The sequence below is a fragment of the Diorhabda carinulata genome, chromosome X (genome assembly GCF_026250575.1).
Source record: "Diorhabda carinulata isolate Delta chromosome X, icDioCari1.1, whole genome shotgun sequence".
NCBI classification, from domain to species: domain Eukaryota; kingdom Metazoa; phylum Arthropoda; class Insecta; order Coleoptera; family Chrysomelidae; genus Diorhabda; species Diorhabda carinulata.
Window position 1 is genome coordinate 28,945,293 of NC_079472.1, and position 16,585 is coordinate 28,961,877.

The following is a 16,585-nucleotide window of genomic DNA, read 5'->3' on the forward strand; positions in this document are numbered from 1 at the left end:
GTAGCTTTGTTTAAATGTAACCAAAGAAATCTCATCATTTGAATCAACTCATAAATATACAAAAAATATGATGAACACTGTGGGCCATGACGCTTTTTTATTTTATAATTATATATAACAAAAAAACAACTACACCAATCAGAACTGAAATGTAAGAATGATCTTAATAGAGCATTTCAATTAAGGGACTGGTCTGGTCTACAAGCCTAAATTTTAGTGGGGGCTACAAAAAAAAAGGTGCACCCTAGTTGACATGATACCAGCCCTTGTAATGATCTGGAACAAAAAAATTTCAATCGCTATCGTATTGACCTCAGCCAAAGAACAAATTCACAAAATAGCGTCGACATAAAATAGCAACTTTTTGACCTTTTTAATTTTTTTAAAATTCAAGACGGGCGCGGCAGAGAGATATATAAAAAATATTTTCACAAAATTTCAAATGAATCGGTCGGGTAGAATTTGAGATATCATGTCAACGACTTCAAAAAAAGTTTGAGAATTAATTTAGTAGAATAACTCGGCCGGCGACGTCACAAAATCTACTGTACCTCCGGAAATAATGCTTTAAAAATTCGCAAAAAATATTGATTTTTTCAAATTTCTAGACCGGAATAACTGAATCATCAATTGTTGGATTTGTCATTTGATCCATTTATAGTCATATTGAAATTTGGTTAAATATTTTTTGTAGAATTTCACAAATACTGAGAAACAAACGGGCCAACCCACTGCACCAATTCCATTCCTGCCGCAATTTTCTGCAGGACTCAGTATTGTTTCCTTAATTACAATTTTGATCATTTTAGCCATTTTAATAAATAAACGAAAAAGAATTTCCAGATTCTTATACGGTCCTAAGCTGCAGCCCACTCAAATACAGATACTCCAAGATTTGTTCTCAGAGACTTCGAGGACGAAGTCAACACCAAAGGAGGGAGGAGAAATGTGAAATGTCCCCGACACTGCTACACGATCAGCAGATTCCAAAGAGTAATAAATAATTTTCTCCAAAACACTGATCAAATAAATATAAGTTAATTGCAATAAATTCGAGTTCATTCATTTTTTTATTGTCATCGGTTTAATAGATTATTGATTTGTTACTTTCTGTATAAATTTAAAAGTCGTTTATTGTAAATAAATTATTTTTAAAAAGTGTCTCGAAGAACATTTCTATATATTACTAATAATTACATTATTCACAAATTACTCATATTTTTTATAGAAATGATGCTTACATCTAAAACAATCCCTAAAACGTATAATACACAGTATTGAAAAAAAAAATCTACAGATAGGAAGAAAATTTTCAACTAAAGTAAAATCATATCAGTATAAATTTCAATAAAACCTATTAAGAGATATAAAGCTTAACTGTTCCAATGGATTTCTAATTCATTTTAACCCTTATGTGAATGGCAAATAATACACCTTTATCAGAGTGACGATGTAGGTGCCTTCATACAGTTTATACGTAATGTATACAATCAAGATCTGTTTTAACGTTACCCACACTAGTTGCTTTCCAATTCATATAGGTTTATATTTGTGTTTACTCAAAATTTAATGAGGAAGACTATAAAAGGGCATAAGAAGCTATATATGGTGAAAAGTGTAGTTTCAAAGAAGTGCTCTTATAGTATTCGTATTTTATATTCAATTAATTATCTAGAGTTTGGGGCACGACAACAAATGAACAAATCATTTGTGACATGTTTTCAAATTTTGACACCGAAGTTTGTTCCAATTGATTTTTGTATACCAAAATCATGAGCGTCGAGCCCATGGGTTTTTGTACAAAGTGCTAAATAAATTGGAAATAACGTTTACGATTAAAGTGGGAGAGGGGGGGAATGTAATACATGGTTGTTGACGCGCAAGAAACACTGAATCCATTATCAAGAATCATGCTTGATATTGCACCATTCACTTTGTTCATATACGAGCTTACTTTTATTTTGTGAGTGTTAATATGAATATTGGAGCAAGTATTTCTACACAAAGATCACATGTTCAAAAATTCAGAATTAGCAGAACCTTCCAGTGATGAAGGTAAGTTTGCCTGATAATGAACACAATTATATTCTTTTGGTTGAAAAGGTCGGATTGGCTCTTACGATTCCGATACGAGTTTTGAAGTGGAATCGTTTGAAAATATTCTTATTGCAAAATATTGAACTTGGAGGCATACACTTCCCTGAACATAAACTAGTAGTCAAAACATTATTCCTCAATGGGGCAGATCTGCTTCTTTCAGTAAACCACAATTAATGGAAATATTCCAAAATATATTGTCAAATTAAATGTGTGACATAATCTTGATGGATATTAATGGTTATGGGATTAAGATTACTGAAGCACACAATAATAAACTAATGTAAAATTACCCTAATATTAGCAAGCGTCTGACACAAAAAATATTCAAACAGTTCACAGAACAGGAATTAGATGCATTTTTTGACTTTCTAATATTTAGTGTGTTACATAGATCTAATATCACTGAACTGTGGAAATCCAGTCACTCACCATTATTTTGGGTTGCGTTTGTCTTGTTTGATTTGAGGCTTGTAATGCAAAAAATTACTAAAATAGACAAACAAATGATGGAGAATATACTGTATTAGGTCTCGTGGCTAAATTGGAGTGGACAATATGGATAAGCTGTTAACAAAATATAACGCAGAACGAATTGGTGGCCTTTAGGACTTTTTGATAAATCATTGATGTTGTAGATTTGGCAGCATATATCATATATATCACAATAATGTGTGGTAAAAATATAGAAGAAATATCAAAAACTGCATTGTGATATTGGCCAAGAACTAAGGCTTTCGATTCCTTCTAGATCTACAACAAGCAAAGAAGAACACAAAAAGCTTGTACTAACTGAAGAAAACCAGTTTTGTACGAAATTAGAAGTACTTTTTTCATTGTCATAAAAGGACACAGAGTTACCTAGATACCTTATCACTCTATTGTGAGTTTAAATTATATTTTGGTTGGTACTGAACATTGTAAATAGTAGACTGCGTCAAAATAATAAAAAATATATAATTTATAACTAGTTAAGGGCTCTCAGGAAATGGCAGCTACAGAGTGTAAAAAATACTTTCCTTTAAATTTTAAAATGTCACTTACATAAGGATTAACAGAGTGTGATGGATCACCTCTTAAGCTGAAATATTGTAATTTTGAAAACTGTTTACAAAAGAGAAAAAATGATTACTGTTGCTACAGAGTGCACAAACTTTCTAGGAACTATTTGCAGAGGACAATATCAAATTGAATTGTTTGAAATTATGATTTAAAATAAAGTAGGAAAATTTTGTAAAACCTTAGAACTTGGATATTCTCTAATAACTATGTAATAAAATTAGATATTGTTTAGCTGACAGAGGTAGATTATTATAAGAATTTTTTCAAATATTGTTTGTTATCTTCATGGTAGTAATAATATCACTGTTCTTGTTTTGGAAACAATCAATTAATAAATGAATAAAGCTAACAATATTACAGATTTATAGTACACTTAAATAATAGAGAGAATACAATGGAAACAATAAGTTAGTTAATGATTTTACATTGATATTCCTGTCTTATGAAGTATTTTATAATATCGGATATATCGAATAATAAGGATATTTCTTATTAATTAAAATGGACCTCATTGTACAATTACTATTCAGAATACCTTCAAATAATGAGACTTTGATCAAAACCTGCGACCAAGAATCAAACAAATTCAGTTATCAACAAATTAGGCCTAAACAGATATTTGTCGATTTAAATTTCAAATAAAAAGAATTTATTAACACTAATAATTATATTCTTTAGTCAGTTCAAGAATTTTATCACTTATTATGAAGAAATTTTTATCCTAATTGAAATTGTTGAATACCATTGTCCTGATATGCATACAACACTGCTCCAGTTTCACCATTTTCAGAATTCAACAAACTAGTACCAGCAGTACCTAAACAAAATTCGGGATTAGTTTAAATAAATGAATCTAGTAATATTCAATTATTACAATTTAAAATAACAGGAAATATGTAATAATAATTTGATTTTATATTTGTTCAAACATTTGTGACTATTCATATTCACAAGGAAGCTAAAACTGTGAAGCACTGATTCAATGTAGGGCCACATCAGCACAGCTCTCTTGCTCTGTTCTAACTTTATTTCAAGAATTCAAATAAATGTACAAAGAATATTAGAACATTTCAGCTTTTTTTAAAATGATACAGAATAATAATGGATAATACCATCTTTTAAAACTCACTGTATGATTCTTCTTGAATTTCTTCATACATTACATCGCCACCCAGATTTTTATCACTCTTTGCAGCCTAAAAACATTACAAACTTGAAATATTCATATAACAATAACACTAAGAGCAAATCACCTCTCTATATTTTTGAAGATATATTTTCAGTGGTTCTACATAATTATCAAAACCTAAAGTACTCATAGCTACTAGTATATCTTCTCCATTAATTGTTTTTCTTTTTTCCAAATGGCAGCGATCACTAGCTTCACTAGTAATAAAGCTAATAAATTCTGAAACACATTCTTGTACACATTCTCTAGCATCTTTGGCTATCTAAAATAATAATTCAATAATCATACAATCAACAAGATCCCATTTGTAAAATGGGACTTTAGAATACTTTGAAACTGAAGCACAATAATGATAAAAACGATTTGATCAGCAGTTTCAAAAGTACTCAAAATTTGAATGTAATAATTAAGCCAGATTAAAAAATTGGGCAATGCGTACTTTGTTAGTTACCTTGCCGGTCTCTGGTATGGCTCGTTTCATGATTTTAGCGACGTTTGCGATAGGTAGAAACCGATCTTGTTCACGAAGTGGGGCCCCCATTTTTTCCCCATCATGATTTGAATCGTCGGTATTTTCGGCTGCCAATTGGTCGTGCTCGTCTTAAAATCATGAAATACAATGTATTTGTAGTAATTAGACATAAATTTGAAATTATACCTTCCATCTCGTCCACTACCATGTACTGATGAGTCAATGGTGCTAACGCGTATGAATGTGTCAAGTCTTCATCTTTTTCCATGATTTTCTCACCAAGTCGCTAGATTTTATTCAATGTTTTTTTTATGTCAAACCAGCAGTAAATTAAACAAATGTGTTGACAGCATATATACATAAACAAACACCTCGATCATAAAACGTAATACATAGACAGTCTTCTTCTTCTTCTTCTTAATTTTTAATATCTGAATTGACAGCACTTGGTCAGATCTAGCTTTCCCTTTGTATTCACTATTATAAAGCTTTACGAATTCATTTTCTTGCGTATCTATTAAGCTAGGCTGGACATAGTAACAAACAATCAACAAATGTTATATAACCCTTCTCACTAAGGCCATTATCCAATAGATAATGGTTATATGCAACTAAGAAGCATTTCACAGAACCAAAAAGTTGCGTTACCAGTTTGGTAATTAATGTGAATAGATAATTATTGTTGCTAAATGTGCGAATTTTTTGGAGAAAATGCACTATTACTAGCGTTTTGTCCGTCCGTAGCTGTGATATCTCCATACAGGAAACATGTAGCGAATTATTTTTCATTTTATTCTTGTATAGCTGTAGATGTGCTGGATCGAAAGAAATTGAGGTCATTATTAGGAAAAAAATAATTAAATTAAACCAAAATGTGATCCCACAGGACAAATGACAAAAATTGACGTAAATCGACATGAATCGATGTCAATAGACATCATAAGACATCAATCAACATCAAATAACATTTTTTATTCCACAAACCAATGAATATGAGAATTATCCAGAAAAAATGAAAACAAAATTATGAAATAAATGAAATTATAATATTTTTCTTATTTTATTTTTCATGAAATTTCATTCTATAAATGAAGATTTTTGTTAATACTACGATGACATTTTAACAACTTTTCTCCCATATGAGATACCCCTCCATATTTCTAACCACCATGGGTCGCATCCCGAGTACGAAATCGTTGGGTAAGTTCTCCCCTTTAACTGAGGATTCAAAGTAAAGTGCGTTCCAAAAAATTATAATCCTTAGACCTGAAAATTTTTTATTTGTGACCCTAGGAATAAAGTAAAATAAGCAGATATTGACACATTTATATTTAACTGAACATAATTCATTGAAAAATTATTATCCATCATCGACACTCCTAGTAATGTGAAGCAGTCGTTAATTTTAAATAATTTTGAGGCATCATTTACATCACCATTTACATATGTTTTCATATGAATACAAACTTGGCTCTATGAAAAATTCACCTTTTATGCTTGAAAATTGATAATAAGTTAGACTTAATTCTTTTAAAATAAATATAACTAGAGTTGAGCTATACTTAAATTCTTAGCTATGAAATGAATACTTAAGGAAAATCAAATCAATGCATCCTAATAAATTAAGACAGGCTCACGTAAGTAAAGTTTGAAGAAATGTTTGCCTTTTGAATATGTAGTTGCTTTTACACTTGGACGTCATCCATTAAATAAATCTGCGCCTGACCTGACACATCAGGGTAAACAAAATAAAGATTACGTTGCCGAAGAAATTCCAACCAATCAAAATTGTCATAATTTATGTTTGAAACTTTCCCAATATAAGGCACAGTCTCTTTTTGTCACACGCACCATTTACCGTGGATGTTGTTAGATCGGCTTGCCGATCCCGGGCGGGACGGAATCTCAAGACAGGCATTAAAAAACCTGTCTGAGACAGCTCTCCCTAAGCTCTGCGGTCTATTTGACGCCTGCCTTGCATTTTCTTACTTTCCTCAATGTTGGAAATCCGCCAACACAGTTCTCATTCCCAAACCCGGCAAAGACCCTTCCAATCCTGAATCTTACCGCCCTATTTCGCTCATCAGCGTCTTAAGTAAAGTCTTTGAACGTTTGATTAAAGACAGAATCTGGGACTTCTGTACAGAGCTTAATATTATTCTAAAACTCCAATTCGGATTCAGGCCCAAACACTCCACCCAAAACGCCATCACCAATCTTCAAACCATCTTGACCAAAGCGATGAACCAACACCAGTGTGCCTCCGCCATTTTCATGAATGTTCAGAAAGTTTTCGATCAGGTCTGGCATGCCGGACTTATTAGGAAGCTTCTAACTATACGCAATCGACCTCCTACTATAAAATTGATATATTCATATCTCACCAACCGCTCCATCAAAGTCAAAGTTGGTCATTGCAATTCCGAATCATTTACCCCACTTACTAGCGTTCCACAAGGCTCAATTCTGTCCCCACCACTCTATATAATCTATACGTATGACACTCCAGTCCCACTTGACCCAACAGTAAAGATCCAAATGTACGCGGATGACACCGCACTCATCGCCTACGCCGAAAACATGCGCTCCCTCAATTTCAAATCCCAAAATATTCTGAATCAATTTTCGGATTGGTGCAGAAAATGGAGGGTTACTCTCAATTCTCAAAAAACTCAAGCTATCGCCTTCATACATCCCCAATACGTGCGCAAACATCAACCTCAAAACCTCCACTTGAGACTTTGGGGAGAGGGGCTCGAAATCCGCAGAGAAGCCGTCTATCTGGGTGTGAAATTCACTCACACTCTCAATTGGACGGCCGATCTGAATGACACTCTGAACAGAGTACGGAAACGAGTCAGGCTCATCAAAGCTCTTGGTGGAAATTTCGAAAGAACCCACCCCCTAACCCTACTTCATACGTATAAAACATACATCCGCCCTATTATCGAATATATTGCAAACGTCTTTAGCACTTTGCCCGAATATCTCATCAAAAGACTCCTGACCTGCAGGCAGTCCATTCTTAGGTACTGCCATTAATGTAGGTTTAGCCCTAGCAACACCGTTTATGTCAATACTGACATAACCCCCATTCCAAGCTGCCTAAATGACTTCCAAGCCCGCTATGTGATTCGAACCATCGAATCAAGTAATTCCGCTGCGAAAGAGACCCTCCTCATCCCCTGGACCAACAATACGCGGCCACTATGCTCAAAACCCAAAAAAAATTCCCTTCCTGTTCCCACTTCGACTGCTAGCAATAGCATACGAGGATCTCCCGGAAACCAACCTTAATTTCTTCGATAGTTCCCCCATATCAATCAGATAAATTTCGACCCCCAACACCCACCCTCACTGTTATTCGATCGTCGGAGTTGCAGGTTTTCTGCGGTTTCCCTGCAACCTGGAGAACCGATTCTCCAGACAAATAACCGACGATAGGGAATAATACAGCAGCTGTACCCGCCCACCCCAAATTAGATTAAGAAAAAACACTAAATAAACAAAAAAAATATAAAAAAAACCCAAAGGAAAAAAAATTAATTAAAAAAATTCTTGGATAAAAAAGAATAACCCCGCTAGAAGCAGCCGAGCAAGCACTCCCCAACAAAACAGCCACAAACCCAGCCCTGCAGAGGAAAAAGTTCCCCTTGTTCTTTTTAGGTGCCATTTGTCCGATCTGTAATATTCAGCTCATCGTTGTTTTCACTATTAACTTACACCACAGTTACGTCGCTGTCAGTTTTAGATTAATCAACTAGAGCATGTTTGACGGATTTCTTTCACTTCTTTCTTTCTTGTTTATCAGTTTGCGTTGTTTTCGATTTATTGAGCATTCTTTCACGAACATCTGAAACTGTCAAGCAAATTTTCTTTACTCTTACTCGAGACCGTTTGCTATCTGAACTACCCCGTTTCGTAAAACAGATAATTGGCAAGCTCTAGAGATTTCTTAGCGGCTGTTGGCATTTTTCTTATTTTTGTTGATAATTATGCCAATAAAATGTTCTGACACAACTACTAAGATTGATAGCAGACATCTAGGGATAATACTAGACGTTGAGGTGGATGGCAGTGATGTTTTTCTTACATCTTGGTTTTCACTAGGACTATTTAGAACAGTACCATTTCTGCTTTACGTATCATTTTTTTGAATAGTGAATAAATCCCCGAACCTTCAAACTCTCCCAGTGCATTATTCCTGGAAAGACGTCCGGTCTCTTAAAGTTTTTTTATTAAAGATGGGAAAATTATTTTGTCGACATTTTATTAATTAGTTTCCTGATGATAATTTCGGACAACTGTACGCCATGCCTGTTTAACTGGTTTATAAACGCCAAAGTGAGAAGGCTGAACAATGTGAGACGTGTGAGCTAGTAAACAAAGAATTTCAGTATCGTTTACAACGGCAATGTCTATAAAATCTAGTGATATGTGAGAGTTAAATCCATCTAGTATTGATATTTTTTTCCATCTAGTTTGTAAGTTTCTGCGACAAAATTATTTTGGAACCAATAAAGAAATTGAGGCGCTCCCATCCAATCTGATAGCGAGCAATTGTATCTAGCATTGAGTGAACTTTTATAATTTATATACATATGCAAGAAGTCATCAATTGCAGAACAACACATCACTACCGTATACGTAGCGTTGGTTATACTAATTCACTTGAATTACGACTGCATTCCTTGCATAGAACTTTTTGGGGACCCGTTTCGGTTGGAAACCTTGTCTCGTTGCAATTATAAATATTTTGCGGCTGATTTGCAACTTATTTTTCTTTACAATTCACTTTAGTTTGGTATAAAAATCTTCCATGACTTTCTCCGAACCTGCTAAAGCACGATTCTTCGGTAAATTTTGTACAACACGTCAACTAATTTCATTTTACCATCTATTTTCGAACGCACCAGTCATTTCCAGTTTTACCAGTGTATGAACTAAAGTTCTTCCTCTTATTTTGTTAAGACGGTAGGTCTTCCCACTGCTTTGTATTTATAGTGATTTAGAAGAGTTGTCCTATTAATGCCAAATCGAATAGCGATCCTTTTGCAACTTTCTTTACCATTTCGGGTGTAACTGCTATTCTCATATCTTCTTCAGAGTAGTCGAGGATTTTCTAACATTTGGATTGCGTAATTTTCTCATTGGGACCAGCTAAATTAAATAAAATACTTTGAAATTCACACAAGTGGACTATAACACTATAACAGTGTTTCACACCAGCTGATAAGAGCCTCCATAAAAAGACACCTGTGCATGCATAATACGATTTTTAGTTATGTGAATAGGTAACGCTGGTAGGTAACCAATTTTTGTTGTTGTTTTGTCAATCTCATCCTCATGTTGGCCCATGTTACTTTATATAGGAAAATATGAATTTCTTAGGATATACCAAAAGGAATATAGTTTTAGCTTCTGCTAAGTCACAATGTAAATATAACATAACAAGGGCTTTTCGGTAATTATGAAGATTTTGATCAGTTTCCGAACGTCGCGTTGAAATTTTTTGTAGAAAATTCAAATGTACATGATCTACAGAAACTTTGAATTTCTATTACTTTTTTCGTAAGTTAATTTTTCGGTATAACAGATTTGGATGCTTAATTATTGTTATTGAATAAATTTCCTACATTTTGCACCAAATAAGATATTTCATGTGAAAATTCCAAAAAGTATAAAAACTCAATTGCCTTAAGACGGCTATAATTATACCTCTGCATAAAGGAGGAGACAAAAATCAAGCATCGAATTATCGCCCAATTGCACTCCTTCCAAAGTTTAAATATAAAATACTTACTACTACTACTTATTCTCACTCCTCAATATCTAATGTATACTTTAGCCTAAACAGCTATCACTCAGCTTCAAAAGTTTGATACAACGATGTCTTCTTTTTAACCAATAGAATGTGAAGTGCCGCAAGGCTCAGTACTATGCCCTATTTTGTTTCTTCTGTTTATAAACGACATCGCCTATCTAGACATCAGTGGTAAAATATGTTTATTTGCAGACGACATTAGTTTCTCTTGGAGCAACCCTAATCTCACGGATATATCCATAACTAGTGACCTAATCACCCTTAAATCATGGTGCAATTCTAATCTTCTGTCTCTCAATGCTTCTAAAACTGAAGTTTTATCATATAAAAATACTTTGCAGCCTTTTTTATTACACATAACCACCATTGACGTCGTTGAATCTGTAAAATTCTTAGGGCTTGATGTGGACAATTGCTTGAAATGGGAGTTATATATTGCAGTCTTACCCAAAAAATTAAATTCCTCCTGTTTTGCGCTGAGATCTGTTTCCAAAGAATTTAAGTTATCCATCTGCCTAATGGTCTATTATGCCCTTATTGAGTCGCATCTCCGACATGCCCTTCCCTTCTGGGGTACGTGTGGAGCGACTCTTCCTGACTTAATCATCTTTGTATCCGTTTGCCTAATTCGTAAGTACGCTTCTCCAATTACAGAAAAATCGTTGCACGATTATCCACTTAGGAACACGGAGCACGATCTTTACCTACCTACTCCACGTTCAGAATTAGTTAGGGGCTCAATATTTTACATAGCAAAAAATATGCACAATCACTTGCCAATTCATATTAAATCGATATCATGTTTTCCCGCATTCCGCAATAATTTAAGGGCATATTTACTGAAAAGTACCTTTAACTGTGTTAACAACTTCTATTCTAATAATAATATTTATGGCATGCTGCATACGGTTTAATTTTGCTATGAATTTATACGACTCATATACAAATTATTACCTATTACTATTGCCTATAATTTAATTACTTATTGTGGTTTCCTTCTGTATATTGAAATATTATTTTATTTGTATCTTTATTCAGTTGTTGTTATGTTTGTTTTTTAGTTATTACAAAATTTGGTCTACAAATTTTTTAACCATAAAGCATTTCTCTCTTTGTAAGCCTCAGTAAACTATTCAGTTACGCTGCTTATGAGAACTACTCATAGACAACCGTATAAGGGGCATTAATAATTTTAAAAGTCCAAAAAAACTTTTAGAGCCGGTTTATCAATTATAATTCATCTGTGAGATAAATCTTAACTATCAGTTATTATTGAAAATTGGATTTATCGGCAAGAGAATAACTTTTATCAGTTGGATGAATTGTGATAGTTATCTCTTAGTTCCAACTGCCAGATAAGTCAATTAACTTGATGATAGCCCATAAATATCATAAAACAGCTATTTGTGAACTGGCAACTGAATCTAATTATTATATTTTATAAATTATATTTGATTTCTGCTCTATGTATGTTTCAATAATTCTTTGTAAGTAAAATTTATTCTGATGTAATAGAAAATACTTATACTGAGAAGCGAGAAAACAATTTTACTCTCAAATAAAGAAATTAACTATTAGAACTTTTTAACAAACACAAGAATATAATTCAAAATAAAAGCGCTGATAGAACATTGTGGAAATTCAAACAAGAAGCATGGAAACAAATAGAAAGAAGTTTAACAACTGAAACAATGGTGATTATCAAATCTGGTTTTCAGATTTAAATTGTCAAATATATGTTGATCATGAGCAGAGCCTGGCCAACGTGCAAGTATGTCCAGAATTTTGAGATTTATAGTTATACAGTTTGGACATTCAACGAAAAGTAACCTTTCGTTTGATATTCTCTGCGTGGGATCCACCTACAAAATTTCACAAAATACCAATACTTTACTACATAGAGCATTCTATATCAATGTCATCACTATCCAATACGTAATCAACGAAAGCCATGAAATCAAAATGAAATTTGTTGTCCACCCTATATATTTTGTGTTTTTAGAAATCCTTAAGAAATACTGATTATTTTTCATTTTATATTTTCTAACTAACTGCCATAATTTCGAAGTTATAGCAACATTTACAGTATCTCCACAAAAGTTACAATAAATATTATACATTTAGACGGCTACGATTGAATAAACTCATTTAATTTGAATATTCTTTTATAATTTATGTGCTGATACAAATCTCGGTCTAGTGTCAGTAAGTTAGTAAAAACTTTAACGAAACTGTTGAGGTAAAATATTTATCCAAATCATGGCGCAGAAATCTCACAACAACTGAAGACAAATCTTTAAATGTTTGTGTCATGTTAGAAGTAGATCCACATTTGTAAAGTACAAAAATTACGAATTCTAGAAAACTTACAGTAAAGGCGATTACAGCAGATCCTCACAATTTTGTTCATTTGCTTCAATACAACAAGCTATACGATTTTAAAAACTTTGCAATACATTTTGAAACATCCCTGACTTCTAATAGTCTAAAGGATTCATGTTGAGTGATCGCGGGGGCCATAAACTTTTTTACTAATCTGTTGACAGTAGTTTTTCTTATAGGATTTCGGTTAGGATATGAATTATCAAAGACGTTAAAGATAACTTTACTTTACTTTACTCTATAAAGATGATCACGAATGATTAGTGGTTTCGAGTTCAGCAGAATAAGTTGTTTTTACTCTTTTTTAAGTCAGAAATAGTCAATCGTTTTCACATTATGAGAACATCAAATAAATGGTTCTAAATAAATTAATAAATATATACCGTTTTGGCATAGAGTTTCTCTTTCTTACAAGAAAATTTTTCAACATCAGATAACCAATTATCAATATTGACAATAGAAATTTGAATTTCTTATGATTCGAATCATTATCTTACTTCAACACGGATGTGAAAGAACTGAATTATATTAAACTGTTACTATATAGTGACAATACGTTTGTATCCAGAAAAGTATGTTTCTAATCATGATATAATTCTCGTACAATAACAATTAAACCTTTTATAAAATTTTTTCAATGTATCATAGGGAATCGATTACATAACTTTCTTTTTATGTCACTATCACTGAAAACGTTCACTGAAAATCCAAAATTGTAATTGATAGACCCCTAAGATTCAAAATCGATTATAGTATTGTATTATATATTAAGATTACAATTTCAGTATACAAGCTTTTTGTTCTACAAACAAACCTATGCCATTGATCAATTCGAGATCAACCAACGTGACATATGCAAAATATTTTTTGTGTATTTTATCTTTGTACGTTTAACCTCTAAAAATAATTTTGTTTTTTACTTATTATCTCATTTCGGATAATTTTATTTGAAAGATCAATTATTAGCGGTTCAATAAAGGGCGAATAACCTCGAGAATATTTCGAAACTAATAATTCAGATACCGAACAATGAAGATATTGTCAATCATATTCATAGAGTAATGGAAATCTTTAAAACTGGATATCGTGATGAAATTAAGTAAAAATATAATGATTAACTCCAAAAAATGTCATAAGTTAATTTGAAGTACTGATATTAGTCTATTCTTGCACTTATCATACCCTTATCACAATGTTTATTCGATGTTTTTTTTTAATACCAGGTTCAATCAAATAAAAACTTCTTTGGAAACATTCGAAACTGGTTTCGGAATACGTTACATAATTTCATATATGGATTATCAGAAAAAATGAAAATTTAATAACAATAATTTGGATATAAAGAGCGAGAATAAATTATAGAAAAATTCATTTCTTTTGCAAACAACAAATTATTTGGATAAAAATTCTGGAATAGGTCAAATATTAATTTCAAATGCCGATTTTTTTATAGTGTTCGAAAAAATATGACGTCGCCAATTTGACACGTAATTAACTAATGCTTATACAAGGAAAATAATCAGTAATTTGATATACATTTCACAATAAATGAACTGTAATATTGGAATGAATAATACACTTTAATTAAAAGCTCAATGTCACCCACCAGACTCTTGACAATAAGCAAAACGTTGAAAACATTTTTCTTATACATTACGAATAACTTGTGGTTTTATTAACTTTTGCTGTTTATCTACTTATATTATAAATAGCCCCATAGCAAAAAATTCTAGAGGTGTGAAATCTGAAAATCTTGGTGGTCATTTTATTGATCCTTGTCTATCAATTTGACTCCAAAAAAAACACTGGTTTAAAAGTTAGCGAACATCACGTGGTGGTGCACCATCTTGTTGGAGCTTTGTGTCAAGTGTCAAATAAAAATACGACAAAGTATTTGTTGCCGTGTCTGAGGTAAAAGATACTCGATATATGGAAACAAAAAACAGGTTTTACTGTAGATTAACTTTTTATGCTCTTCTCCATTGAGTAATAATGCATATTTTTAATTTGTTTCTGCACCCAATAATATAAGAGAATATATTACATAAATGTAAATCTAAATAAATGATCAAATAACCTCAATTCCTCAGTTTGTGTTTATAGCACAATTTTGAAGATCATGGAGCCCAATCATTCATGGTGCTCAAGGGAAGAGATTCGATTGTGCTTGACGCACATATCTTAAAAATGTCAATATGAAATATGCGCTTAAAGTTTTGCACACCCATATGCTTGATTGGGTGCTCAAATTGTGCAATTGGAAAGCACGATAACGTGTTGAAGCATTTTGGCAAAATTGGTAAAACTTCTGTTCGCATAAATTGTAGACAACGTTCTCCTGTTTGATTTTCTTCAAAAATATATGGGCCAACAATTGTGACAATAATAATTATTACCGCTCAGACATTTTATGCTGATTTTCATTATGACCATTGAACTAAATTCTATACGTAACTACAGTATCTGCGATGGTGACGTTCGACTGAACTATTTAGGGAAAAAGTAGTTTTAGTATGCTTCAATTATTCAGCTGATTATCTGACTGATAATTGGTTGTTTGTTGAAGTGAAACTAGATTTCTCTCTTACAACCAATAAAAACGAAACTTAACTGAAAATTGCATTTGCAATATCATGTATGAATCGAGTAAATTACATATTTAGTATATTCCACTAAGCATCACGACAATCACGAATTTTATGAAACATTTTGAGCGTTTAGGTAAATAATAACAAATGGCAAAACACAAAACAGAAAGCAAAAGCTTCATGAGCTTATGTCATCATTGGTAAGTAATTGAATTTTTTACTGGAAGCTGAACTAATTTATATTAAAGTAAGATCAAAATATCTTCTTTGGAGATAGTATTTGATGACGCGTCTCAAGAATGCTCCCAGAAAGAACTAATAATATCAGTTGCCCAATCAAATGATAAGATTCTCATGTTTGCTATCTTTGTCGCTTTAATATTTGAAAATGCCGCTAATTCTCTCAATGCTCACTTTTTGACATATGTCGTTGTGAGCATTAGTGATCACAATAGCTGCTTCCATTTACACCAAACCTCAGATTATTCTCACTAATTGTGACATCATAACTCAGTCCAATGCACGTTCCTTTTCAGTCTCACAAATGAGACCTGAGATTTTACTTGTAATCTGCACAAGCTTGACACGGTGTGCTTTAGAGAGTATTGTAAACTCAGATTGAAAGTGAGGATGAGGAAATAACGTGGGCAGATCTCGTCATCAAAATAAGCAATTAATTACCATATATGTAATACTCCTGTATGGACAGTTGGTATGAGAAAAAGCGTCTCTAAGACAATATTCATTTTCTCTCTCGTTCGAGACACTTTATCTATACTGCGCATGCTTGAGACTGCGTAGAACTGAACTGGAACCTCGGAGGATAGAGAAGTCGTTGCCATTCTGTCTTCCTTAGTCGGAACAGCTTATAGAAACTGTCGTTTGTTTTGCTGTGAAAAACAGACGTTTGGATCACCAATAATAATGGTGAATTTTATGTATTTATTGAGAATATCAACTCCCTTAACTGA

The 16,585-nt window shown here is 32.7% G+C and overlaps 1 protein-coding gene across 2 annotated transcripts; it reads right to left on the reverse strand.

Moving 5' to 3' along the window:
* Positions 1-1,161: 1,161 nt before the first annotated feature.
* LOC130902192 (uncharacterized) lies at positions 1,162-5,253 on the reverse strand. 2 transcript variants are annotated; one of them, XM_057814094.1, is made up of 5 exons: positions 5,007-5,253; positions 4,800-4,948; positions 4,413-4,610; positions 4,289-4,355; positions 1,162-3,976 (listed from the first exon to the last, which is right to left on the reverse strand). In XM_057814094.1, exons 1-5 carry the CDS (start codon positions 5,086-5,088, stop codon positions 3,876-3,878), a joined length of 597 nt encoding a protein of 198 aa, XP_057670077.1. In that variant the 5' UTR covers positions 5,089-5,253; the 3' UTR covers positions 1,162-3,875. The 2 variants fall into 2 exon arrangements, with proteins under 2 accessions (XP_057670077.1, XP_057670076.1); XM_057814093.1 differs by having other exon boundaries at positions 4,788-4,948.
* Positions 5,254-16,585: the final 11,332 nt, after the last annotated feature.